At 45.7% G+C, this 27,067-nt stretch overlaps 1 protein-coding gene across 1 annotated transcript; it reads left to right on the top strand.

Annotated features, from left to right (window-relative positions):
• The first annotated feature begins 1,716 nt into the window (after positions 1 to 1,716).
• Positions 1,717 to 27,047, top strand: LOC133005445 (inactive dipeptidyl peptidase 10). Its single transcript, XM_061075121.1, has 25 exons — positions 1,717 to 1,755; positions 7,471 to 7,585; positions 8,485 to 8,580; positions 8,695 to 8,789; positions 11,526 to 11,597; positions 17,194 to 17,246; positions 17,797 to 17,878; positions 18,362 to 18,482; positions 18,567 to 18,721; positions 19,746 to 19,843; positions 20,019 to 20,142; positions 20,497 to 20,538; positions 20,606 to 20,710; positions 22,197 to 22,288; positions 22,924 to 22,971; positions 23,597 to 23,715; positions 23,804 to 23,851; positions 24,092 to 24,190; positions 25,022 to 25,088; positions 25,220 to 25,414; positions 25,507 to 25,561; positions 25,664 to 25,763; positions 25,874 to 25,932; positions 26,666 to 26,738; positions 26,827 to 27,047. The coding sequence occupies exons 1-25, from the start codon at positions 1,717 to 1,719 to the stop codon at positions 27,045 to 27,047; spliced, it is 2,373 nt and encodes a 790-aa protein (XP_060931104.1).
• Positions 27,048 to 27,067: the final 20 nt, after the last annotated feature.

Below are 27,067 nucleotides of genomic sequence, written 5' to 3'. Positions count from 1 at the left end.
CAAAGTAAAGAAAGTACGCGCGAAATAAGGTTTGTTTTTTCTTGGAGTGAATTAGGGTTAAAAACACTTAAATATCATGAAAATCACAAATTTGAAATAACTCTGTACCGCACCTCTTAATGGAATTAATCTCTTTACTCTAAGTCCTCGTTTTTATGGTTTAATGTCAAATCCATTAAAGCAAAATGGTACTTCAAGGAAACTCAATATCAGTTCATACAGAAGAGCAATAAAAAGAAATGAAGAATCAGAAAGCCTTCAGGATTATATTATATTTAGTATATATTACTTAACATGTGCATATGAGGTGTCATCTGGTCACTTTCAATAATTAATTTAATTTGGATTATTCGTCAATAATATATAATTAGGCCCAATGGATGTTGAGATATATCATTCTTAAAATTAAATGTCTTATTTACACATAGGCACCATCTGCACAATAGAATTATCATGCCTTGCAACGAAACACTGCAGCTTTATGAAGTGAAAACCATTGATTATTTTAACTCAAGCAAATGGCTGGAGACATTCCTGAACCTTTCAAGTATGGAAGGAACTGCATCAGCATCCCTGATAAATCCAGATAGGCGTGGATAGGACTTACAACACTATTCAATATTAGATATTTCAGTCCTGGCCCCATCTTATCTATGGATGTTTGAAGAATAACGATCACTTCTGGTCCCTCTGGTCACATTATGTGTCGAATAGAAACACAGTTATAAAACCATTCAACACTGAAACATCCTGTTATCTGTAATAACGTTTAAATATTATAATCACAACAACAGTATAATTTTCAACGTTTGTTGAGATGCTGCAACAGCTGAAGTCTGCCAAGTGTTGCTCATCTGTACATCAAACAGCATGTCATGATTAATATCTCTCCAAATCGATAGCCTGTAAACAGATTGGAGAGAGGGAGAGAGGGAGAGAGATGGGGGGGGGGATGGGGGGGAGGGAGAGAGAGGGAGAGAGCGAGAGAGAGAGAGAGAGAGAGAGAGAGAGAGAGAGAGAGAGAGAGAGGGAGAGAGAGAGAGGGAGAGAGGGAGAGGGAGAGAGAGAGAGGGAGGAGAGAGACCACCAGCTACAGCGAGAGAGGGAGAGAGAGAGAGAGAGAGAGAGAGAGAGAGAGAGAGAGAGAGAGAGAGAGACAGAGGGAGAGAAAGAGAGAGAGAGAGAGAGAGAGAGAGCACCAGCTCCAGTGAGAGAGAGAGACCACCAGTTCCAGAGGGAGAGAGAGAGAGAGAGACCACCAGCTCCAGTGAGAGAAAGAGAGAGACCACCAGCTCCAGAGAGAGAAAGAGAGAGAGAGACCACCAGCTCCAGAGAGAGAGAGACCACCAGCTCCAGAGAGAGAGAGAGACTACCAGCTCCAGTGAGAGAAAGAGAGAGAGACCACCAGCTCCAGAGAGAGAAAGAGAGAGAGACCACCAGCTCCAGAGAGAGAGAGACCACCAGCTCCAGTGAGAGAGAGAGAGACCACCAGCTCCAGAGAGTGAGAGAGAGAGAGAGAAAGAGAGAGAGAGAGAGAGAGAGAGAGGGGGAACTCGCAGCGGAAGCTCCGCAGGATTCCAGTGACCACCAGCTCCAGTGAGGGAGAAAGAGAGAGAGAGAGAGAGAGAGAGAGAGAGAGAGAGAGAGAGAGAGAGAGGGGAACAGAGGAAGCTCCGCAGGATCCAGTGCAGCTGCTCGGTGGATCTCAGCTTCAGGATGATCGCCACCACTCAGCAGAACATGAGCCCGGAACCGGTACGAGTTTAATATTTAATGTTTAATGTTTAATTGTTGCTGTGACTTTACTTTGCAGGTGTGAGTGCAGCGTGCAGGATGTGTGTGGGTGTGTGTGTGTGTGTGTGTGTGTGTGTGTGTGTGTGTGTGTGTGTGTGTGTGTGTTGTGCAGCAGAGGGATTCCTCATGTGTCCCCCCTTCCCTCCCATCGATTCCATCCATTTCGCCCATTCAGACTTTTCCTGCTTGTCACTATCCATCTCCTGCACCGGACCCCCCCCCCCCCCCCTCTGACACCCAGCACTGCGGAGCCGGCTGCCCCCCCACTGTGTGTGTCCCATGCACACTCCCCCCCCCCCCCCCAACCCACCCCCACCAGTGTGGACCTGCACTGTGTGTGACAGGCTGCACGCATGACAGTGTGTGATTGATTATCCCTCCGCTTGTGTTGGTGTGTTTGCAACGAACAGAGACTTTACCATCTGTGTGATGTTGCACACAGTCAAATATATAAAGCCTTGAATTATTCAATCTCTTATTCAAGTGTCTTGAGCATCTTTATTTCAGTATTTTTTGTTCAATTTACGATATTGCATGAAGGCTAATTACAGTTGAGTAGGTGGATTTTGAATTCCTGGCTGAAGGTGTGTAGATTTCTGATCTAATGATCTGTTAGTTATTGTATTCTCTTCTCCACACATTGCCCATGGACATGCATGACTAATATCCATGCAGGACTAATTGCAGGGTTCCCCTCCATGGATACAACTTTCTCATCCATACAACACACAGACATGTTGTTCTGGTGCTTCTGTTTATCCACATGGCAACGAGACTATTAAAAAAAAACATTCCAAAGTCGACTAATTAACAGATCTCATCAAACTGGATATCACTGCTGCCGCCCTGGTGGCAAAACTGTTCCAGAGTTTACGTGGAGAAGTTATTAGTGAACTTGTGTCTAATCGATGTGTGACGTGAGCACGGTGATATCTGAAGTTAAGTGACACCTCCGGATGCTAACGTGATGAACTCTGTGGGAAACTTTGTCTGAAATCGTCTCCTGCGGCGTCAGTGTCTCTCTGAGAAGGAACCACACATGCACAAACACAAACACACACACACACACACACGGCTGCAGGGGCGTACACAAACAATCCATCAGCTGCATGTGAGCAACATTTCACGTCGCTGTCTCCAATCAATAACAAGCGTTCCACAGGAAAACAATTAATAATGAGGCAAATCACACCTGCACACTTTCCCTCAGGTTCATACTTCACTCTGCCGGTGAGTCAATGCAGCGAGATTTTCCAGGAATAAAGTGTTTGTGCGTCATTGTTTTATGACATATAGTCTATATGTCTAACTACAAAAGCAATATCACAATTTCATGCCACAAAACCATAAAGCTTTGATTCTGCCTCAGTTGGTCCCCAGGGTGCATGGTAAGAAGTTAAAAGTGGATAAATCTGTTCTATCGTTCTGGTTCTCCCTCTTCATTCCCAGCACAGTGGTTTCATGTTGTGTATACATAGTGTACACACTGAGCACATTGTTGTTCCATCTATGTATTTATTTAAGCACATTATAGGCATGTCATGTGCTGATTCAGTAGTTCTGTAGAGTCCCAGGGCGGAAAGTGGAGCTTCCTCTTCCCCCCACATGTCTTCTACAGATGCTGCTTGTTCGCGGAGGCAGCAGCAGCTCGGTCACTGAGTGGCTGGTGGTCCCGAGCGAGTCTCACACACGACCCTTTTGTACAGTAATTTACTTACACATGATGGAAAGCGTGAAAAGAAGGAGACAGCGTAGGGCGGCCTTGCGTCAGCAGAGGTTAAAGCTGCAGGTCTTTCATTTCTCTGCATTGTCTGGAGAAAGCCTAGAGGGCCCAAAAATACAAATCCCATATGGTGTAACTACTGCTTTTGGAGATAAGAAACACAAAGTGAGGAGTGAACAGGAGCCAGTAAAGTCCTCTGGATGCGGTAAAAAAAGATATGAATCGATACCGAGCCGTAGTATCTCATTACTAAAGATGCTTGGAATCCATTTATTCCAAGCATGCTTAAATTACAGCCTGCTCTAATGATAACCTTCATTTTTAAGGAGGCAGTGAGAGATATTGACAAGGTGATACGTACGTGGGCTACTTGCTAATCTACAGCGTTCCCTCGTGAGCAATTACAGTGAATCATTAAAAATCAGGAGCATATAGGTTGTATTGATGCCTGCATGTGTCCGCCAGCAGATCTCCCCTTGTTTTTATGGTGGTGGTAATTTCACTCTGCCAATGTAATGTGTGTACTAAACATATTTTCCTCATGTTAAGGAAGGGGGGGGGGGGGGGGGTTAGATGTATGCCTGGTTCCCTCAATCCTCTATTTGTGATTTATTGTTGGATTCTCTGCATCACACAGGAGATGGAGTTAAGGAGGTCTCCCGAGCCCAATTGATGAATTCTTAGCGCCGCCTGGATTCCTCACAACCCAGCCGGGGTGCCTGCTGTGCAGATTGAGTAATTGTGTTCGGCATGGCCTGTTTTTATAGTCTTCAAACTCAATCAATAGAGACGGAATTGTTTGTTTTGTTGTGCGTGCAGCGCTCTGAGAAAAAAAACACTGAGCCACTTTGCTGGAATCAGTTTGTGTGCGAATGTAAGAAATGGTTCATTCTGATAATATGGTTTTTAATTTGAAACGTTAGAAAGGGTTAAAGAGAAACAGTGTTAAAGTCGTATCTTCGGCTGCATCACCACGATTAACGTTACACCTTATTGATTCTCTTATTTTGGGTTGAGTGAATTTAAGATCTCTCGCTCCTCTAATGCAGTTCTGTGGTGTGACAGAATAAAAATCCCCCTCGAGGGCAAAACCCTTCAGGCTGCGGATCCATAAACACTCAGATCTTTGATTTGCATTCTCGCCCTTTGGTGTTTGACTGACGCCTCGGCTCTCTCTCCTCAGGCTGGGGTGGAATAAAGTTCGACGGCTCGATGAGGAAGGTCAATGAGTGATTCATTTTTGATTTCGCCTCAGCAGGAAAACTTGCTCTGAGCTGTATTGAGATTGATAGATGGACATATGCCTGTCGGTCAAGCTGCTGTTTGAGACACGCCGGGTCAGGCTCATATTGCAGCTCCTCTTCTGTTCACCTGTGCCAGCAGATTATGCAGCATTAGAATCCTTCGTGAATCGTGACCATCAGCTTCTCCACCGCTCACTCGCGGGGATTCTGCACCTCTCATTTGTGTGACAAAAATCCCTCGTTTACACAACTGTGGGATTCTTCCTGTCACTCTTTGCGACGCTGCTAACCTTAATTGGACATATGACTTAATTCCTGGGCTCAGGGGAATGATGGGAGCCGTGCATCCCATTACAGGAGGATGTTCTGCTCTCATGCTGCACACAGTGATTCGAGGATGGACTCGGAAAATGAAAACACTGCGTTAGAATCAGTCAGGTGGAGGAATTCAATTTGAAATGTGTCTTTCCACTGTAGAATCTGTATTTAATTCTTTAAGTACTGCATTACACACATTGATTTTAATGGAAAATCCGTTCATACAAACATGGTTTCAGTTTTCCAAACGGTTCATTCAGGCAGACAGTGTTAAAGTATTGAGTGTATTCTACCGAAGCCTCCAGAGACCAGTGAGGGGTTCTTTATCTGATGGAGGGATAATGGTGGCTCAGTGAGAGATTGGGTGCTGAGAGAGGGCACGAGAATGAGATGAACCAGAGTGTTAGAGAGGCGAATAGATTCACAGCCGTGGACATCAATCTCCCGGCTCTGGCCTGCGCCGACCTGCCAGAGTTCAAACATCGCTTAAAAGTTTTCCCTGCAGGTGCAACTGGTGGTGGTTTTAATTTGAACGTGTTGTGATACTGCAGCCAGGGATCTCTATTCTATCTATTAAAGATGAGACCTTGGCAGGGAGTCCTGCTCTGGCAACCACTCAGGATAAAGCAAAGCTCGTACGTCTTCTATTCATCTTATATATCAACCTGCTCCCTTGTAATAGAACGTGGAAACTCCGTTTTAACTTTACCAAAAATGACGATAAAAAGAAAATATATCAAAGTTTTTCTTTGTTAGATGAAAGACACACAGAGTCGTGAAATGAGGATGAGAGATCCCACTGTCTCACCTTTAATATTCAGTCTCTGCACAGTTTCTGAAATGGGTTTCGAAGACATTTTGACGACAGTTATTTAAGCACACTGTCAGTTTAACACCACAAGAGCAAGGGAGCTCTTAGATATTCAGCCGTGCCTGTGGGGACGGAGAGCTGGTATGTTTGTGTATTGGTAGATGTGTGTGTGTATGTGTGTGTTTGTGTGTGTGTGTGGAGAGGAAGCGCTGTAGGTCGGGGGGGGGGTTTAAGGCCAGTGTGGCCGACTGCCCAGACCCGGGGACAGCTGGTGTCACCCAGGGAGCACGGAGGAGCAGCAGTCTGTCGAGGAGCGAGCCACAGAGATGCCCTCCTTCCGCTGTCGTCCTCCCCAGGGCCCGGGGGGGGGGTGGGGGGGGCGTGCTGGACCGGGGCCGACCAGGCTGATGTAGGGATGATGCCAAAGGAGCTGAAGCCGCCATAATGGAGGCTGAGTTTTATGCTTGCTGTGTGATTTAACTCTCACACTCCAGCCGGCATGTGGCTCCAGCAGTGCCACTGGGTTTCATTGTGATGGATACTGATACCAGGCTCATTCCATCAGTTTCCTCCCAGATCGCATAACAGTTTATGCAAAGACTTTGAGCCTAAACTTGGAGTTTTGTTCTATTGGCAACAGCATGTTTGTCTCTCTCTCTATCTCTTTGTTGATACAGTCCCTGTCTTTTTCTCACTTTTATGGCCTCATTAAGATTAAGATACATTTATTTGTCCCACAGACATGCACAAGCACACTCATGCAAGGAGGGAAATTTAACCTTTGCTCTTAACCCATCTGGTGCAGGACACACAGAGCAGTGGGCAGCCATGTACGGCGCCCGGGGAGCAGATGTTGGGGGAGTAAGGTGCCTTGCTCAGGGGCACTAGACAGGGTAGGGAGAATCCTCTTGGATTTTTGGACAGATCAATCCAGGTTCGTCTTTTTGTTGTTTCTCCATAGAGACGAACCAGGGACGAACCAGAGACCTTTTTCTGCCCATAGTCCAAGTTTCTGTCACTAGTCCACCGCAACTTCATCCAAAGCTCTTGAATTAAACCTGATCTGCCCCAAAGCGGCTTGAGGAAGGAAACAGCTTCTTCTATAAAAGTCGTTTCAGGCATCACAAACTCACTGATAACTTCACTCAAAGCCTCTTTGTTGTAGCTACAGCTCACACGTCCCATCAGTCACGTAACAAGTGAAATGATAATGTGTCATGTAATAATGAAGAAAAATGATGGTGCAGCCAATGAAGACTGATTTCCCACATGCAAGAATTTTTCCGCAGCTCTCTAATGGAAAACGAGTGAAAACCAGTGAGGTCTGAGTGAAGCTGGAGCCTGGTCCCAATCCCCCCCGAGGCTCACTGCGCTGAGATGCCTGTCAAGGGGACAGTTTTGCGAGACTGCGTAAATGAAGCAGCACTAATGTTCCTCCTCCTCCTCCTCCTCCTCCTCCTCCTCCTCCTCCTCCTCCTCCTCCTCCTCCTCCTCCTCCTCCTCCTCCTCCTCCTCCTCCTCCTCCTCCTCCTCCTCCTCCTCACATCCATCACTGTGTGTGTGTTCCCTGTCGCCCTCAGGACCTGGGGAGTTCAGACGGTCCTCCGCGGAACTGGAAGGGCATTGGAATCGCCATGGTGGTGATCCTGGCTGTCATGTCTCTGGTCATTCTCTCCGTCATCCTCCTCACTCCTGGTAAGAGCTCTGGTAAAAAAAAAGAGGAAGGGGGAAAAAGGGTGGGAAGAGCCGGAGGGTGAAAAGTAAAAAACAACAAAGCAGAGAGGAGTTGTAACGTGGGAAATCACAGTTTGATTTCCTGGGAAATGTGTTTGTTTACTCTGTTTTAGCTTAAAGCAGAAAGACTGGAAACAGATGAGAAGAGCTGTAAATCTCACAACTAATAACTAGAAAATATGAATATAAAGAAATCTGTAAGAATCACTCTTGTTCAAGGTGATTCTCACTGCAGTTCAAGTTTCAAGTGATTTATCTGTAGACATTTTGAGAAAGCTAAGGAAAAATTTGCAACATTTTCATCATAACACTCAAAACTTTCTCCTCAATCTTGTTCAAGTGACTCTACTGTTGATATTTTGAGAAATTTAAGCGGAAAATCTGCTTAATTTTTAACTATCCTTCTTGTTTTATAATAACCACAAACTGCAGTAAGAAAACGACAATTCAACATTTTATCTCGTTGACTATCTCTTGGGTCTGAGCAGTTGCCAGGCAACAACAAAATAGTCTCTTAGATTAAAGAACCCCTCCTAAAAAAGTGATATTGACGTGTTTTACACTCTGTTGTTCGTATGGATTAGATTTAACGATTTAATCATTGGACAAACTCAGGTTGGTTTGTTTCTCCTGCTTCCGGCCAAGTTCTGTTTAATGGAAATGTAACTATCCACCAAACAGTGAATAAGAGTGCTTCCAAACTACAAACACATCAACAAGTGCCACTTCAAATGCACAAATAAGAAGAGAATCCAAAACCGAAGCAGAAATATAGGCCAGGCTGCAGACACGCTCCGGCTTTGCTTCTGTAAACAGGAAATCATTTCTGATGATCTAACTCTGTGTCTCTTCCCTTAAAGATGAATCCCACCTGTTGCTCCGCTCCCATCTGACCATGGAGGATCTGGAGAACCAGGACTTCAAGGTCCACGACCCCCGTGTGGCCTGGTTGAGCGGTGAGGATCCCACGCTAACGATCCTTTAATGATCTCACCTGAAACTGCGGCTTCTGTGAAATTAAGTCATCGCTCTAACAGCTCTTTATCTCTCCCTCTCACCCCTCCCGTCAGAAAACGAAGTGGCTGTCCGCACCCGGGAGGGACACGTCCTGTCGTTCGGCCTCAACAGCAACCTCACCTCCACGCTGCTGGACAACAGCTCCCTGGTGAGTTGCAACCACACGGCTCCCGACCCCCGAGGACAGGTTTTAAGTATTGATTGATTGATCGGCTTATAACCTCAGACAGCTGGATAGACCTGGCCGACCCACAGGAAGGAAGGAGCTGGCAGATTGAGGGAAAGAGAAGCTGATGAGTCCCACTGTTAAAATCACATCCCACAAAGATTTGGCACAGAGACAGTATCGGCTCACCCCCCCCTCCCCCAAATTCTGGCGGCTCTGTGAGTCCTCAGCATGTGGCATCAAAGAGAATTTTCCGAGCAAGGGCATGATTTTGAACGCCGCCTCTGCTGCGCGACACTGACAGACTTATATGGGTCATCAGCGCGGAGCTTGAAGCCGGGGTTGCTCTGTCAGGTTGAGAGGAAGTCTCTCTCTCTCCTCTGTGTCGTGATGCGGCTCTGTCATCCCTGCCGCTGTCGATAGGAAACAATAGGTTTTCTTTCGTGAATACCAAGAAGTACAAAGGTTTCTCCCTCAAATAAAGAAATGCGGAGTGATTATTGTATTTTGTTGAATGGTACAAATTAGAATACAAACAGTGCCCTGATGAAACCACATTTAAGTTCACTCGCTCTCTGATCCGGATCCGCACCTCAGTCCCTGACTCACACTGACATTCCTCCACCAAGTTTTGTGTTAATCCCTCCGACGTTTTTTTGCGTAATCCTGCAAACTGACAGATGACAGATGAAAACATGACGACTGGGGTATCTGTCTACTGGACGGGATCAGGAGCCCACTGATCCACTGTCTGATACTATCAATCAATCAATCATCGAATTTCATTTGCATAGCCCATATTCACAAATCACAATTCGTCTCATAGGGCTTTAACATGGTGTGACATCCTCTGTTCTTAACCCTCAACAAGAGTAAAGAAAAGAGGTAAAAAGGTAAAAATACGTAGAAACATCAGAGAGACTCATGTGAGGATCCGTCTCCCAGGACGGACAGAAGTGCAATAGATAGATAGATAGATAGATAGATAGATAGATAGATAGATAGATAGATAGATAGATAGATAGATAGATAGATAGATAGATAGATAGATAGATAGATAGATAGATAGATAGATAGATAGATAGATAGATAGATAGATAGATAGATAGATAGATAGATAGATAGATAGATAGATAGATAGATAGATAGATAGATAGATAGATAGATAGATAGATAGATAGATAGATAGATAGATAGATAGATAGATAGATAGATAGATAGATAGATAGATAGATAGATAGATAGATAGATAGATAGATAGATAGATACATGGATACTTTATTAATCCCGAGGGAAATTCAGATCATCCCGTAGCTTATACAGTTAACACTTAAACACCACACTGACATACATACATAAATCACATACGGAGAATATATATACAGATACAGGAATGGAATGCAATGATGTGATAGTGTCAGTGTCCAGTAGGGAAGTGTTCTTGTGCTGCTGGAGTGGAAAGATGTATGAATAGATGTCAAGTGTAGGAAAACATCATCAATATAAAGGTTTTAGCAGCATCGATGAGGGTAAACATTTTGAAGGATAACTTCAATAATATATGTCAAGCAGTCCTGCTGCAATCATAGTCTCTGGTCAGCAGCCAGCAAGATCATGATCCACCATCAAGATCGGATCCACTATAGTCCAGAGTCATTGTCCACTGCCACCAGTTAGGATCCATCTAATGATTGTGCAGCAGCTTGTAAGAAGGAGTTTGAATTCCCAAATCAAACATGGTACATTTCACAGGAGGCCAGTGCAGTGAACAGTTATGTGGAGTTTTGTCTTTTTCAGCAGAATTTTGCACTAAATATGTTTTTTGCTACAGCTTCTTGGCTCGAAACAGAAACACAGCGGAATTAACTATTTAAGATGTTGAGAAACAAAACGGTTAGAAGACACAAGGACACAGTTTGTTGTTCAACCTTTTAAAGTGTATTGTCCCGCCCAGGGGACACGTTGGCCTACCTGTAGTGACACTGTGGATGTGTTGGTTTGTACTGGAGCCAATATTTACAAAACCCTGATGAATTATACATCATAAGAAAGCTGCAGGTGTCCCCGATTCTATCTGTGCAACGTAAGAGTGTCTGACACAAGTATTTGACAATTTAGTTGTTGAATTACTTTTTAATGCTTAAAAAAAACAACTCACACTTTGAGCAAGTTTGTGCCTCTTTAGTTCAGTATTCTCTATTTGACTTTATGGTTGTTATGTTTATTGTATTATTTGTCAAAGAAGACAAGGTTTTCAGCTGTAATCAAAAGTGTAAATGAGTAGTACACAAAAAGAGGACTTAGATGAAAATAGAAGTACTGAGATTAGGTATATGTTTTTTAAGCTTTGACTAAGGCAGTAGGGAACCAGTAAGTACTTTTTTTGGTTCTATGTCTTGACCAATGACAAAGTTCTGTGAGGCTCTACTCAGTACACATAGAACCCTGAAGTGGAGAATCAGTTGTCGTTGCCGTAGTCATGAACTTGTCGTGAATGTGTTTGACAAAGTCGTTAATGAGTCCTTTGTGCTGCAGCTGCTACAGAGTACAGGTCAATTTATTACTTCAAACATTGAATATATCAAAGGCACCAAATTCCACGTGTGAAGCCGATAAGAGGAACGGTTCCGAAGCCCTGTGAGCCGCACACAGTGAGAGAGACCAAACTAACGTCTCTTAATTAGTTTTGTCTAATTGTCTTCATTTGTTTGTCCACAGGATCTGACCACGACTAAATTCCAGGTGTCCGCAGACAAGAGGTTTGTCCTCCTGGCCTACAACATTCAACCAGTAAGTTTCCTTTGAATGCCAGCTTGACTCAATATCCAGCACCATCTGGATTTTTACCTGCAGGATATTTCCAGGGTCATAAATTAAACTATGCACTAATAAAAATCAAAAACAGTCTGCTACTGTTCACAGACTTCCACGTCTGGCAGCCAGGCCGCTAGTGGCTGCGAAACAATGGTGTCATGAATCTAAGTCAGAGCACAACAGGGAGGAGTGAACACGAGTGTGTGTGTATGTGTGTGTGTGTGTGTGAGTGTGTGTGTGTGTGTGTGTGTGTGTGTGTGAGAGCTGATTTCTGCTGCTGCAGCAGTCTGAAGCTCTGAAACACCGTCCGCCAAATGACGGGGATAACATATGGGGAGTTGAATATTCAAACTGGCTGATGGTGGAAGGTGCAGGGGGTTGAGGAAAGAGTGAGTGATCAGTGGGACGTGGGAGGAAAAGGGAGAAGGGAAAAGGGGGAAGGGGGAAGAGGGGGGGGGGCAGGGAAGTTGGGGCTGCGGTAATGAAATCGCCCGGCTTCTTCTGTGGGAGAATTTTAATGAGAATCTGACAAGAATCACAATCGCAGGAGGTTTCAGATCAGATTCAGTCGGACGAGACCCACACGTCTTTTCCTCCCTTTCACTTCAGCACCTCTCACAGATCAGGCCGGTTGGGTTCTGTCGGTTCTGGTCACATGATCAACGAGAGCAGGAGCCAGAGCTGCTGGGAAGTGAATGCCGGTTTTTATTACAAAAATCTGGATGCAGATTCTGCTGCTTCCCTCTGTGGGTTTCCTTTAGACAGACCTGCTGTAATCACTGCATTTCATATTTTCTGTTTGTGTGTGTGTGTGTGTGTGTGTGTGTGTGTGTGTGTGTCTGTGTGTGTGTGTGTGTGTGTGTGTGTGTGTGTGTGTGTAGGGGGGGAGGGACACACGAACGAGCCTGTTGCTGTGTTACCGCATTCGTCACAAACACAGTTGCATCCCGACTGAATAATTGAGCGGTTAACGTACATTTAATCAGTTTTGGGATTCTTCTCTGGGGGGGGGGGGGGGGGGGAACCCAGCTGGTGGGCTGCTCCGCTTGATTCATGCCGCTCCATTAACATTCCTCCTGTGATGTCAGCAGGGATTGTGTGATCTCATCTGTATGCTCGGTGTGTGTGTGTGCACCAGGAAATCAGAGGCTGTGGGCACCTGGAATCATCTGTGTGTTTAGGAATGGATATGTGTGTGTGAGTGTGTGTGAGTGTGTGTGTGAGTGTGTGTGGATGGTTGGCATTTTGCATGCATGGAGGCTCTTCATCCAATCATCCCTCCCTTCTCTCTCTCCTGCTTCATCTTCCTCACTCACTCTCACTCACTCTGTTTTTCTCCCTGTCTATCTCTGGAGGGATTTGTGCTGACTGAAGCAGTTTGCACGAGGAGCGGTTTCACTGCTGAGAACTGAGGGAGGAAAAACTGTGTGTGTGGGGGGGGGGGGGGGGGGGATCCACTTGTGATGGAGGGGAGGAGGAATAATGGGATATGCACCATTTGCCCTTAGATACACTGCCCGGTGGAAATCCATCCGAACGGTTATCGGAGAGTGACAGAGACACGGAGAGAGAGAGAGAGAGAGAGAGAGATGCAGAGGAAAGGAAACGGATGATCAGTGTGTGTGATGTTAAAAAGGCTTCTCTGGGTTTTACATTCGCTCTGGAGGCTTTAGGGAGGGTTCTGCGCCTGGTGGGTGGGGTGGGGGGGGAAATAAATAAGCGCTTTTGCAAAAAAGAGGGTATACATAGAAGTGAGTGAGTTGGGGGGGGATTCGACCACACAGGAGCAAGAGAACAGGGATTTTCCTCCGAGGCTGTTTGAATGAAGTTGGCAGGAAAAACACCGATTTTTCTTATTAAAACAAAAAAGAGTGATGGTGCAACAGCCTGGAGGAGCTACAAGTTTTATTGGGGGGTGTTGGGGGTGGGGGGGGGATTGATGAGCAGGAGTCAAAGTGAGAAGCTCCTGCCAAGACGCTGCAGGTTAGGGACAAACAAGATGCCGAAGGGATCGGTGTGAGTTGCACGCTGCAGCAAACTGCTGGTGGTGCTGGTGTCAGAGTCGGTGTCTTGCTGATGGAGAGGGGGGGTGAGGGGGGTGGGGGGGGGTGGGGTGGTATCTCTGTGGTGAACAGCAGAACACAGGATCTGTGCTCAGGCGGAGGCTGGTTTAATCTCTATACGTTTTCTCTGTCACGCTTTCTCATGAGGGTTTAATCTGTGTGGATGTGAGTTTTGGCAGCAGTGGCGTAGCAAAGGGGGCCGGGGGCCGGGGGGGGGGTAAAAGGTGGTGGTGGGGTTAGGGGGGTGCGGGTGGGGGGAGCTTGCTTGATGAGCTGAGCAATCTGCAGGATTTATGACACGTTGCCGGCGAGCACATTAGAGTTCACTCAGCCTCCCGGAGACAGATGCTCTCACTCTCTGTGGCTGTTTATCACACGGACGCACAAAAACACGCCATCACTTCCGGGCGCCGCCACCGGCTCCTCCCACCGCGTTAAATCATCAGCAGAATCACCGGGTTCCTTAACAAATCACCAGCAGCTAATCGAACACATTGTGCTCGTGGCAGTGCTGCCCCCTTTGGTCACGAAGAGTGATGCGGCCCGTGAATCAACATGGGTCACATGTTGGGAGTCGAGCAGCTCGGGTCTGGAGTCGGTGCCTCTGCTTCCTTCTCCTCCTCCCTTCCTGTCTTTGTTTCCTCCTCTCTCTCTCTATCTCCGTCCATCACCTTTTTCCTGTTTGACCAGTCCTTCCCTCCCTCCTTCCCTCCGCCTGCTTTTGCAGCTATTTTCTGTTGAAGCTCCTTTTCCTGTTTTGCCCTCATGCACATTCACACAGCCTGGGCACTTATTTCCCCTCCCCTACCCTCCCCTACCCCCCCCCCACAGCTTTACCCCCGTGCCACTCCATCCGTGCGTTCTCTAACAACAGGCGAACAACACAGAGGAGAAATCCAATTTCACTGCTAAGTGCGCCGTATAGGGGATGTGACATTTAATTTCTTTAGGAACTGGTTTTCCAGCTGGCTGAGGCTTTCAGGGGCCACAGGACAAATCGCCGCTTCCAACCATTTGGTCGAAATTACAAAAGAGAGAAATCCCAGAAATCAATATAATACCTTGAACTCCTCAGGTAGTGCTGCGATCAATTAACTCTACACACACACACACTCATTGATTTTGTCCCTAGGTCTTCTTCAGCGTGTTGATTTAATTATTCATGGAGCTGCCGATGCTCGGGTCACGTTCGCGACAGAGTTGCCAGCTTCGATAGGTCTCAGTGGGAAGGATGTTAGCTGTAATGATGGTGTTTTATAGGAACGTCTGACTTTCTCTCTGTTCTCATGCTGCTGATGTATTGTCTCTTTCACTCAGTCTAAAGTAAAGAGCTCTTTGATCCAAAGTTCTGCTCTTCACTACTGATCGCTGTAATGATGTAAACTGGATGAAACTGTAGCCAGCGGTTAGACGGATCATATCCTAAGCTGTGATTGGCTCAGAAGCAATTAAAGCTATATTAAGATACTTGGGCTGATAAAAATGACACAAGGCACATTGCTATTAGTGCTTTGTAGGATTATTTATCAATTACATATTCTAGACATAAAAATGTCCCTTTGCCGATACAGATTCCGATACCTAGACTTTGCGTCCCGGTAGGTTTTGCTGTTTTGAAGCAGTGAAGATAAAGTGATTTGCAGGAAAAGAAAACCGGAGTTTTATCTGGATGTAAAATATTTATATAATTTAAAGACTCTGTATCAGATCTGTATATATAGTCACATGTGCTCAGTGTTGGGGAGTAACGGAATACATGTAACGGCGTTACGTATTTAGAATACAAATTATGAGTAACTGTATTCCGTTACAGTTACAAATTAAATAGATGGTATTCAGAATACAGTTACATTGTTGAAATCAGTGGATTACATGACGGTACTTCTCGAGTTTATTCACTCTCTCGTAAATCCACCGGCGGCAAAGCCCCCAGGAAGCAGCTGGAGACCAGGGCTGCCGTAAGAGCGCACCTTCCCCCGGCGGCGTGAAGAAGCCTCACCGCTACCGGCTCGGGGCCGGGACCGAGGCTCTGAGAGACTTCCGTCGCTACCAGAAATCTACGGAGCTGCTGATCCGCAAGCTGCCCTTCCAGCGCCTGGTGAGAGAAGACCGACCTGCGCTTCCAGAGCTCCGCTGTCATGGCTCTGCAGGAGGCCAGCGAGGCACGCCGGGTTCACACCGGACGCTGAAGCGCCGGGCAGCGCTAATAATATCACCCGTTGACCCAGTAGTATAAAAGCATATGGTCACTTGTTGCTCCAACATTAACTGCAACAGCGTCCCAATTTAATGTCATCTATCTGCAAGAACTTCTCCGCTGTTTGCTCCGTTCAATGTCGGGTGTCGAGGGTAAATGACGTATTCTCCGCCCCCCCCCCCCCCCCCTCTCTTTTTATCTTTATGACTGCTTGTGTGTCTGTAGTGGAGGGGCAGAGGGGGGCATTTAATAATGTGATCGGTAAAATTGGTAAAATTAAAACTCCAGGACAACAGAAGGGGAATACAAACTATGGGATGCATACTTTATCATTTATATCATATAAAATGTCATCAATATCGTTTAAAATCATTTTTCAGTGTGTTTCCTGGAGCGATACGCTCGGGTCAAGCGCAAAAAAAAATAGACTCGACGCCGAAACGATCGCTGCACGGCGCGAGGCAGCCTTGGCGCAGGGCGGGGCTTCAGCCTCCGGTGGGGCCGGCACAGAGATGGGAGAGGATGGGAGCCGGACATCCAGCTGGCCCGCCGCATCGGCGGAGAGAGAGTTTAAACTGCTGCTGCTCCACTGACTATAACAACGCCGCAATCATACACTTGCATTACAAACCGGAAGTATTCCAAGTATTCAGAATACGTTACTTAGATTAGTTAATGTAATGGAATACGTTACAGATTACATTTTTGGTCATGTATTCTGTATTCTGTAACGGAATACGTTTTGAAAGTATCCTTCCCAACACTGCATGTGCTCAACATTTCCGGCTGGATCGGAGGCATTTCAGTTGCTGGTATCATTATCCGAACATCTGTACTATCAATAATTTAATTTAGGGATCAACTCAATATTTGCTTGTTCTTCTAATTTGAAAGCAAAATGTCTTTCTGCCTTTTTAAAAAAAGCAATACGCCATTTGACGCTTGCAGTCATTTAAGTTAATGCAAACAGCTTCTGTTCCTCATTGGATAATCCTGGGGTCTCGTGGGCGGCTGCGGCTCAGGAGAACCGGTGGCTCAATTCCCGGACCGTCCACTCCGCTTGCCTAAGTGTCCTTCGGCAAGACACTGAACTCTAAATTGCCCCTGACTACTGTGCTGGCAGTGTGTGAGGGAAGTGTGATAGAAACAGTGCAGCGTATAGAATCGCTCTCTGAATGTGTGAACTATATAACAACATTTACCACTTACCAGTGTTTCATTTGCATTTAACTTTATTTCTACCCGTGTGTGAGCATGTGTGAGCACTCAAATCAAACACACCTGTATGCATGATATCCTCTACCTCTTTCAGGTGTTCTCTCAGTCCTTCAAAGCCAACTATGCTATCTACAATGTGGCTAATGGGTAGGTGCAATCGTGAATGCTAATGCATGGGCTGCCCTGGGCATGAGCGTTACCAGTGCAAGCAGACCGGCGGATTTAACCCAAAACAAAACCTTCCAGAACCTCATATCGCTGTCAGACATGCATTCATCCGTCAGTCCTCTCCAGGCTCCATATCCCAACGTATGGTTTGTACTGTTCTTCAGATTTCACTGCCTGAGATTCATAGTCTGCATTATGTCAGCGGGGATGTTGGACGATCCCTGGAGCCGCCGATGACTCCTTCTGGAGAGGATTCTTTTCAGAAGACCCCTAAGTATTAATCGTTTGCCTGAAATTACGACATCCAGGGAAATGTTTGCTTGTCCAGAAGAAGCAAAAAAATTGAAATGTGTTGCACTCTTGCATGAACCAACCCCATTGTTTTTCCCTTCGCTGCATCTTGCTCCTTCGTCCCCCTGCAGTACAGTAGCTCTCCCACGGCCGGGGCATGGACGGAGCTTAGAGGGCTTTAACCAGGACACTTCTCCCTAACGAGAGGATTACGGTTGAGTTCTTATGTGTGTTCCAGGGATCTGCTGGAGCTGGAGCCAGCGGAGAGGGAGAAGCCAGCGCTGCAGTTTGCTTCCTGGGGACATCAGGGGAACCAGCTGGTGAGAGACAGACACTTGATCCATGGTGTTGTCGTCCCTCTCACTCATGCTTTTCAATTTCCTCCACCTTCCTCAATCTATTACCCTCCTGTCTGCGTGTGAATGGCCCTCATTCCACATCATCTTCTTAATGACAACATCAGTGGGACCACATCTTCGTAATTACGGAGACAGACCTCCAGCTCAGAGGTTATTGCAGTCACTGTGCCGTTATTATGGGGATTCACTTTACACCCTTAATATCATTCATCTACCTTTCCTTGTAGCGTAATTGACTTTTGCTGCTATGTCGGTGCTCATATGAACCATATTACCCGGCGAGTAATGATGTATTGGCTCTCACCCGTGTGTGTTTGCTGGCTGATGATTCATTCCCTCTTGGACGGCCTCCGAGGCTCCGTTCATGAAGCCAGCGACGAAGCCTGCAGCCGCACATGTCTTTGATAATGGATTAACGCCGTGTGTCTGTGCTGCTGACGCCAGGCCTACGTGTTGGACGGAGATATCTACTACAAGCCGAGCGTGGCCGGCAAACCGCTGCGCCTCACAACCACGGAGCCGGGGCAGAATGTGGTGAACGGGATCTCGGACTGGACCTATGAGGGTAGGAAGTTGATTACTGTTATCACAAAAAATTAGAATTACACCTTATTCTCTGTTTTAAACCTGTTCCTGTCTTTGAAAACAGAGGAGGTGCTCTTAACCTATGTCGCTCACTGGTGGTCTGTGGACGGCGCCCGGCTGGCGTACCTCAGCATCAACAACTCTGCCACCCCTGTGATGGAAATACCTCAGTTCCTCGGTGGTCTCTACCCGTCCAACGTGGTCTTCCCCTACCCAAAGGTAGAAACTGGTTAGAACAAGTGTAATAAAGCTGCAGGATGTGATGAACACAAACGTCTGCATCTGTTTTATAATAACAAAAGGTGTGATGACATTTTATGAAACTGCAAGAATCTCAACTTCATGATGATGACACAAGACAAAAGAACAAGTTCTTCAGAATACATTGTATATGAGCCATTAATATTTTCTTTTATTCCATCAAGAACATTTTGAGATATTTCACCAGCTCAAAGTGCCTTATGTACAATTTAGATCATATAAAAGACAGATAGATAGATAGATAGATAGATAGATAGATAGATAGATAGATAGATAGATAGATAGATAGATAGATAGATAGATAGATAGATAGATAGATAGATAGATAGATAGATAGATAGATAGATAGATAGATAGATAGATAGATATAGAAATATAGATAGAAATATAGATATATAGACAGACAGATAGATAGATAGATAGATAGATAGATAGATAGATAGATAGATAGATAGATAGATAGATAGATAGATAGATAGATAGATAGATAGATAGATAGATAGATAGATAGATAGATAGATAGATAGATAGATAGATAGATAGATAGATAGATAGATAGATAGATAGATAGAAATAAAACATGAGCAGAGAATTAGAAACACTTGATTAAGAGCAAAATATTTTACAAATCTGATGTCGATCATACCTCCTCACTGTACTTACACAATGAACAAGGACTATAAGGATATATATTGGACTTTATTTCAAATGATATTGTACATTTTTGATATTGTTTTATGTCTTACATTTTGTTTCACTCAGAATTTCTCTCCAGATATTGTTACTGGTGAATTCCCAGTTTGAAATAAAAATGGAAGGCATGAGTTCTATCTCCATTCAATATTTGCTGATGTTGTTTTATTTATTATTCAATGTGGTCTGGACCAAAGTTCTGTTCTCACAGACCAACATCAACTTTTTTCGCTGGTGTTTTTCCAAAAATGTATCTGACAAATCATTCTTCTTCTGCCTGTGCACGAAGGCTGGGTCCAGTATCCCATCAGTCAGTCTGTTTGTGGTGAATCTGTATGGTCCTGCTCACACTCTGGAGATGATCCCCCCCGACTCGCTAAGGGCCAGGTGAGCACGCCGTCGTGAATATAAAGAATCTTACAAAACTTCAAACACCACCTGTCAGAAATTAATACACACGTCCACCTTCCTCTCTCTCCTTCACTGCTTCTCCTCATCCCCGTCCCTTTGCAACACTCTCCAATCTCCTCCCTGTGTATAATTTTCTGCATCGCCTCTTCAGAGAAAGCTACGTCTCGATGGTGACTTGGATCAGCACCACCCGGCTCGCCGTCCGCTGGCTGAACCGCGCCCAGAACCAGTCGCTGCTGTGCGTGTGCGAGGCCACCACGGGGGCGTGCTCGGAGGTGAGCGCCACATTAGTAATCCAAATGGCCTTCTCTGCAGTGTACGGCTTTAATAGAATTTTTACTTCTTTGACTCTGTGTCGGGAGCCGGCTCTGATTTCTTTACGCTTTCAAATCTCCACCGGCTGGATTAATATTTAAGGTCATTTGCTGCATGAGAGGAATTTCCAGTGATGTGCTGCAGTATTTTTTATCGCTTGATCCCCTTCGGATTAGATTTCAGTTAATTAATGCGATCCTTAATAATTAATGGACATAAAAAGCTTTATTTATCAAAGTGACATTCAGCCTTTAGATGTTGATGTAAGTGAATTTTAAATAAAGCGACTGATGCCTTTGATTTGAAATCTGTAGAAACACAAAATGGCCATGGACATCATGCAGAACCAACGGCAGGTAATTACTGATCACGTGTACTTATCAAAGAAGACTTTCATCGGACTAAATAGCTTTTCATCTACAGGAGGTGCCATTGTTTTCAGCCGACGGCTCCATGTTCTATACGATCCTGCCGGCCAAACAAGGCGCTCGCGGAGAGTTCCACCACATCGCCGGTCTTTCTGCACAGGTCAGTTTCTGCACCGTTAAGTTTTACTCCTTCCTGTCATCTTGGAGTAATTACTGGCAGAATTGGCTTTTAACATTTCAACGCGGGTCAAATAAACCAGCAGGAGTTTTCAGGACCCAGCGGCACGTTGCAGCTCAAAGTCTGTTTTCCTCAAGGCTCTTATATACTTCTACGTATCCGTTTCTCGGAGAGGTCTCAGCGGGAGACAAAGTGTCTTTTAGATTTTTACTTCTCCGACGACTATCCGTCTAAAAACAATTCCCCGCCAAACCCATAGGTGGCGCAACGGAAGACGAGCTCATAGAAGCCTACCCCATTTGGGAAGAAGAAGTCCACGTGTCTCTGTTGACATGTTAGCTTGCGTCCCACACACTGAACCATGGCAACTAACAGAACTAAATAAAGTGACACCCAGCGGGTCAAGATGCTGATGTAATCGTTTCTTAGCGCAGCGGTTCCCCGGTCTTGTTTCCGTACTGTGTTGCTGATTCCACAGCTTGAATCTGCTTGAGGCTACATGTAGCTAGAAGCTACCCGGAGCTAGCTCCCCCCAGCTTCCACACACAGTCAGCAGGGACTCCCGGCACTAACTACTACTACCCAGTGTTTGCTTCTAACCTGACGGTATTATAGAAACAGTGTCATGATAGAAGTGGAATTAAAGTCGTGACGGCGGGTTCTTGCACTGTTACCACCCAGTTAGCATGGTGGCTAGCCTGGCCCGCTAGCCTAGCCTGCTAGCGCCGTTTTGAAAGCTCGTTATAACCGTATGTGACCGTGCACACATGCCCTCAGTGCTCTAACGAGCCACCGTCAGCCGGACAACTCCGCTGGCTTAACACACACGTCACATTAATCGTAGAATCATAGTTGTGTTCGTGTTTGTTGCTACAAGTAAACAGGAAGTTTGAGGTCCGGAAATACGGAAATGACGTCATACGGAAATGATGTCGTTCGCGGACCAATCACAGCCAAGAGCGGTCCGTCGGGTCTCCAACATGAAGACGGATAGTTAGAAAAATCAGACGTGTACGAAAAGCTGTCGGAGGCGCTCGGAGAGGACGTTTCACGACGGATAGGGCGGTCTTATCTGTCCGTAATAGAAATAACGGAGAGGCATAAATTGGCCTTCAGAGTCGCCTCCACCTCTGTCGTTAGCAGAGCCGTTTGAGTTATTTTATTTCCTCCATAGTTGTGCAATTATCTCTTTTCTCATTAAAGGCTCAAGCAGATTTGGTGGTAAAGAGCAGAGTGTTTTACAGTTGCAGGCTAGTTGAGCCTCACACCTTTGGCCTCCTGCAAACCATTAGTGGCTCGGTATCAAATCAGAGTTTTTCTCTCCTGTGTCGTCCTTTTCTCTTCTTCTCCTCCTCACCCTCTGACACACGCTTCCTGTAATCGCTGTGCCTATTTCTGCTCGGTGTATATCTGGCTTCTGCTTCTGCTTCTGCCTTCCTCCTCATCTCTGTTTCTGTGTGTAACCCAGCCTGCCATCCCGTCGGTCCCTCCTCGCTTCTTGACATCAGGGAGCTGGGATGTCACCCGGCTCTGCGCCCTGGACGAGAAGGCTGGGAAAATGTATGTGAGAGCCGCAGTGTGTGGAGCCAGGTTGAATCACCCTTCAGCGCATTTATCAGCTTGCAGCGGGCTCACCATGAATATACAAGTGACTGGAGGGGTTGAGCGGAATAGAGCCCACCTTGAAAATAATCATCTCCTGCTGTAGAGAACCATTTCGGCTGCTGGAGAGAAAAAATCCCATCATTGGGGCCGACTCTAGCCAAGAAAACCATTTAAACCATGCTTAAATCTTTTTTGCTCGGGGGAAAGAGCACAGCAGATGGGTTATGAACATAAAGACCGAAGTGGGAGCATCACGATAGTATCTCTAGATATTTGTTTTCACTTCTATAACCCACAGGTTGATGCGGCTCTCCGCTAAATAATTATCTCCTTACATTTGTATAGAAGTGGAAAGTCCACCTACTGACACAGCTCAATTCCCTTTAAACAGCATCTCTAACGCTGCCTTAAAAGATGTACTGTGATATGTCGCTGATTTCATAAACATGCTGCAGTATGTAAATATGTGAGGATAGGTTCCTGTTCATGAATTATTGATTAATTGCATGAGGTTTAGATACCCGAAGGCGATCTGCGGTTTTGTTGAGTAACCTGCTTTGTCTGTGCTTCCTTTCTTTTCTCCTCGTCAGCTATTTCCTGAGCACAGAGGAATCCAGACAGAGCCGACACCTTTTCAGGTGAGCATGTTTCCCTGTGAACAGCATCCTGACCCCAGCCACAGAACACAGAGTCTATACAGCGATATGATTAATTTAGTCTGAACCAATGTTTCAGATTAATGGAGAAACCAGCCTTCTGACACCACCGAGTGTAACTGGCTTGAATCTTTATTGTCGTGTGCTGTATATTCTCCAGGACAACGGCTGAATTGACATATTCATCAGAATAAATTCAATCTCTGCGGACGGGGGCTGTGTGCGCTGCTGAGCCTCATAGTCCCATGGGTGTTCCCTCCTCTACCTCCTGGCTTTCATATGGTTTTTATCAGCTATGCTTCACGGAGACAGCTCAATATCCCGCAGGAGGGAAGACGGCTTGTTTAAACCCGGCCTGTGATCGATCCTGTATGAAATTTGTAAGCAGCGTTGTGGAAAAGGACATTTAGAGACTCCACAGAGTGATCTGTACGACGCCTTCTGTGTCTAACCTCATTGAACCCCATTTGTTTCCGGGCAGTCAGGTGCAGTTTGACTCGACACTGATCTCAGACCTTAGCGATTGATCGACCCTCTCCTGGAGCCAATCCAGTTGCTTTAGGCCGTCCTGCGTGTGGTCAATAACCTCGTTGTTTTGCCTCTCCAGCGTGGACCTGGATGGAGTTTTCCAGCGCCAGTGCATCTCCTGTGACCTCATAGATGGATGCAGCTTCTTTAAGTCTGAGTTCAGCCCCAATCAAACCCACTTCACCCTCTACTGCTTAGGTAAAGGAGAAGCATGCACATCCTCGCCAGGAACTTGAACGCACCACGGTGCTCAGACAGTTGGTTTTATAATGTGTTCTTCCCCCAGGCCCTGGCATCCCTAAAGTCACAGTTCACAGCACAAAGGACCCCTCCAGTGAGTATTACATCAGCTTACACTTATACACACAGACTTATCCTCACACACAGGCGGCCTGCAGTGTCCTAACACAGCCTGCACAGTTCGATATGAGGGACGTAGATAAATTCAATTTAAGCTTGTCAACACTGCCCTCTGTCTGTGGCTCTCAGTCAGAGCAGCTCACATGGAGACTTCTGTGTGTGTTTAGATGTTTAGGATGAAAAATGTAACACTGGGATGTTGTATCTCCTGTAGGATACGTGGTCCTGGAGGATAACAGCCCTCTGTCTCGAGCGCTGGAGGACAAGAGGCTCCCTGAGACCCTGTTCAGGACGCTTCCAGCAGAAAACCACGGTACAACAGAGAAACCATTCACTATACATTATATAAATTATCCTTCATGTGCGGAAGTGGCTAAGTTAAATGAGGTTGTGGTTACATTTAGGATATTGGTCACACAAACACAGTCACGAAGAGCTTACAGATCCTCTTTGGTGCCTTTTACAATCAGTTGGATGATATTAAGTAGACAAATATTGTTAAGTACTGACCAAATAATTCATTAGAACCAGTTTGTCTGAATAAATACATCACAGGTCGTCAGGTGAACAGCCAACATGACATAAACTACAGAACATGAACATCAGAGAAGCAGAATAAATCTAATTGTATGATTCATTCTTTGTAAATGAATCAACTTAATATATGTAGACATTGAATAACTCTTGGATCCTGATGAAAGCAATCAGGCATTTTAAGGAGACTGATATTTATGACAGAGCAATTTCGTGAATTTAACTGTGGCTTCATAATGGGACTGTTGGGTTTTGGCAGAGGTTTGTTATGGCTCTTGTTTCATTAGGTAGCTAAATTAAATGGTTATGGGATTTTTATGATACTAGCCACACGAACAAAGCATTCACAGATCACCTTCAGAGCCAGTCAGACTATTTTCAAATTTTTAATCAAGTTCTGAAGAAGAAATTTCTTGTATTGTGTGATCAGGTCCGTATGAGTCATGCTTGCCCACGGGGACTTGCATGTGAATATTTGTTCATGTTCTTTTCCTTCCTGTTTTTTGTTCAAATGAAAGAACATCTTTGTAAAGACATTTCTTCAGATGTATTTCAGGCTGTTTGCTCATCAAGCGTTGACCTTGTTCGACCACCTTTTGCTTTTCTTCAGATCTGCACCTGAAGCTCTCTCTGCCTCAGGGATACGAGGCCAACCTGTACCCTCTCCTCATCATTGTGTAAGTGTCTCTGAGCAAATCCCACAAGACAGTTGCACTGTGTGTGTCACCGGTTTTGCGACATATGATCAACTCGTCTGAACTCAACCACTGTGAGCACACCAGCTGATCCTGTCGGTCTTGTTGCTCAGAGACGGAGTTCCGGGCAGCCAGTCGGTGACGGAGGAGTTTTCCCTGGACTGGGCCCAGGTCCTCTCCAGCTCGCAGAGCGTGGCCTTGGCCTGGGTGGACGGCAGGAGTGGGGTGGGCCGCGGACAGAAGACCCCCGCCCTGGACACGCGCAAGCTCGGCTCACTGAGAGTCAAAGATTACCTGGGAGTTGTCGAGTCAGTGCGGTTACACAACAACATAACGACACCTGAGCATAAAGCCTGTCCGGTGATAAACTAACTAACAGGCTGTGATGATGTGTCCACAGGTTGTTGATGCAGCTGCCGTACATTGATGATCGCCGGATGGCCCTCTATGGCAAGGTTACAGCATTTTTAAAACCCTGAAAACTCAATTCCTCTTTATTGAAGTCATGAAAGTGTTCACATGATTTCGATTTGGCCCTTTTGTGTTTCCCCTCCCAGGCGTTCGGTGGTTATTTAACTCTCAAGATGTTGGCTGCAACAGATAAGCTCTTTCAGTGCTCGGCAGCTGTGGCACCGATAACCGACTTCAGGCTTTACAGTGAGTTGCAGTCGTGTCATCAATTATTCATAGAGTGGGGGCTTTAAAAAATGCAGTGAAACAGCAAAACAATTCATGTGCTGGTGTAAAAGCTGTTCCACTGCTTTCAGGTGCTGCATTCTCAGAGAGATATCTCGGCCTTCCGGCGAAGGAGGAGCACGCTTACTCGGTGAGGCTCGGCCGCTGTCCTCTACGCTCTGTGCTCAGCTGTAAATAGTTTTATTAAATGAATTAGGGCAGCGTGGTGGTGTGGTGGTCAGTACTGATGCCTCACAGCCAGAAGGTTCCCGTTATCCAGAGGTGCTAAGGCAACTTTAAAGTCATTTAAGCTGTTTAATTTGCGGTGCAGCTCAAGCGTATTGTGTTATACTAAAAGTTATTTTTAGTTGTTGGTCACGATTGATCCCAAGTAGGGCCGAATAAATAATAGAGACACTGCTCAATAAAACAATAGAAAGAAGAAGAAGAAGCCCTAAACAAGGTGGTTTACAAAATCCATGGTATCCAATGATTTGTACTTCATTTATACTATTTACTGCCTACAGGTAAGAATTTGCCATGCAACAAACAAGTCAAGCAACAAAAGCCCTGGCAGTGACCAGGCTCATAGGGGGAAAGCAGATCTCAGATATAGGCCGGAGTGTTCCAGGCTTTAAAAAACAAGCAGTCAAATCTCAAAGTCAGTTCTTATTCTCACAGGTAACCAGAGTTGGTGTAATATGGTGTAATAATGCACTACAGTTCAGCTGCAAACGGACCTACAGCCTCCAGGACGACCATAAAGATTTTAGCAAACAGCTCAATAGTATTAAAACTTTTATGAAGCCAGGATTTGTTGCAGGGCTGCATTAGTTTTAACTGGACAAGTGTAACTTACTCACAGTCATGTTGTGTATTCTCAGACTGCCTCTTTGCTGGAGGAGGTTAACAAGCTGAAGGATGAGAACTTCCTTATTCTACATGGAACTGCAGATGGTACGATTTATCAAATTTTAATAATGATATTTGGATTTGAGTTTTGGTCTTTCATACTTATTCTAAATTCTGTGTGTTTCTCACAAAGCGAGGGTGCACTTCCAGCACAGCGCGGAGCTCCTGAGCCGACTGGTGAGGGTGGAAGCCAACTACTCGCTGCAGCTGTACCCGGACGAGGGTCACGACCTGAGAGACCCCCGGAGCGTCCATCACTACCAGAGGACAGTGGTCAATTACCTCCAGAGCTGCCTGAAGCACAGCGTTCTCCCTGAGCTCGTAGAGGACGAGGACGAGGAGGACGAGGACTGAGCCGAGAGTTTGAAGGACTC

This window comes from Limanda limanda, chromosome 7 (assembly GCF_963576545.1).
Source record: "Limanda limanda chromosome 7, fLimLim1.1, whole genome shotgun sequence".
NCBI classification, from domain to species: Eukaryota; Metazoa; Chordata; class Actinopteri; order Pleuronectiformes; family Pleuronectidae; genus Limanda; species Limanda limanda.
The sequence above is the reverse complement of the archived record's forward strand: the minus strand, read 5'-3'. Positions and strand labels throughout refer to the sequence as shown.

Bases quoted from the DNA above. Each gene is read 5' to 3' on its own strand.
- LOC133005445 (XM_061075121.1), top strand. From the start codon at position 1,717: ATGATCGCCACCACTCAGCAGAACATGAGCCCGGAACCG. The intron at 8,581-8,694 runs GTGAGGATCCCA...CCCTCCCGTCAG, and splicing joins CCGTGTGGCCTGGTTGAGCG to AAAACGAAGTGGCTGTCCGC. The intron at 25,415-25,506 runs GTCAGTGCGGTT...ATGTGTCCACAG, and splicing joins GATTACCTGGGAGTTGTCGA to GTTGTTGATGCAGCTGCCGT.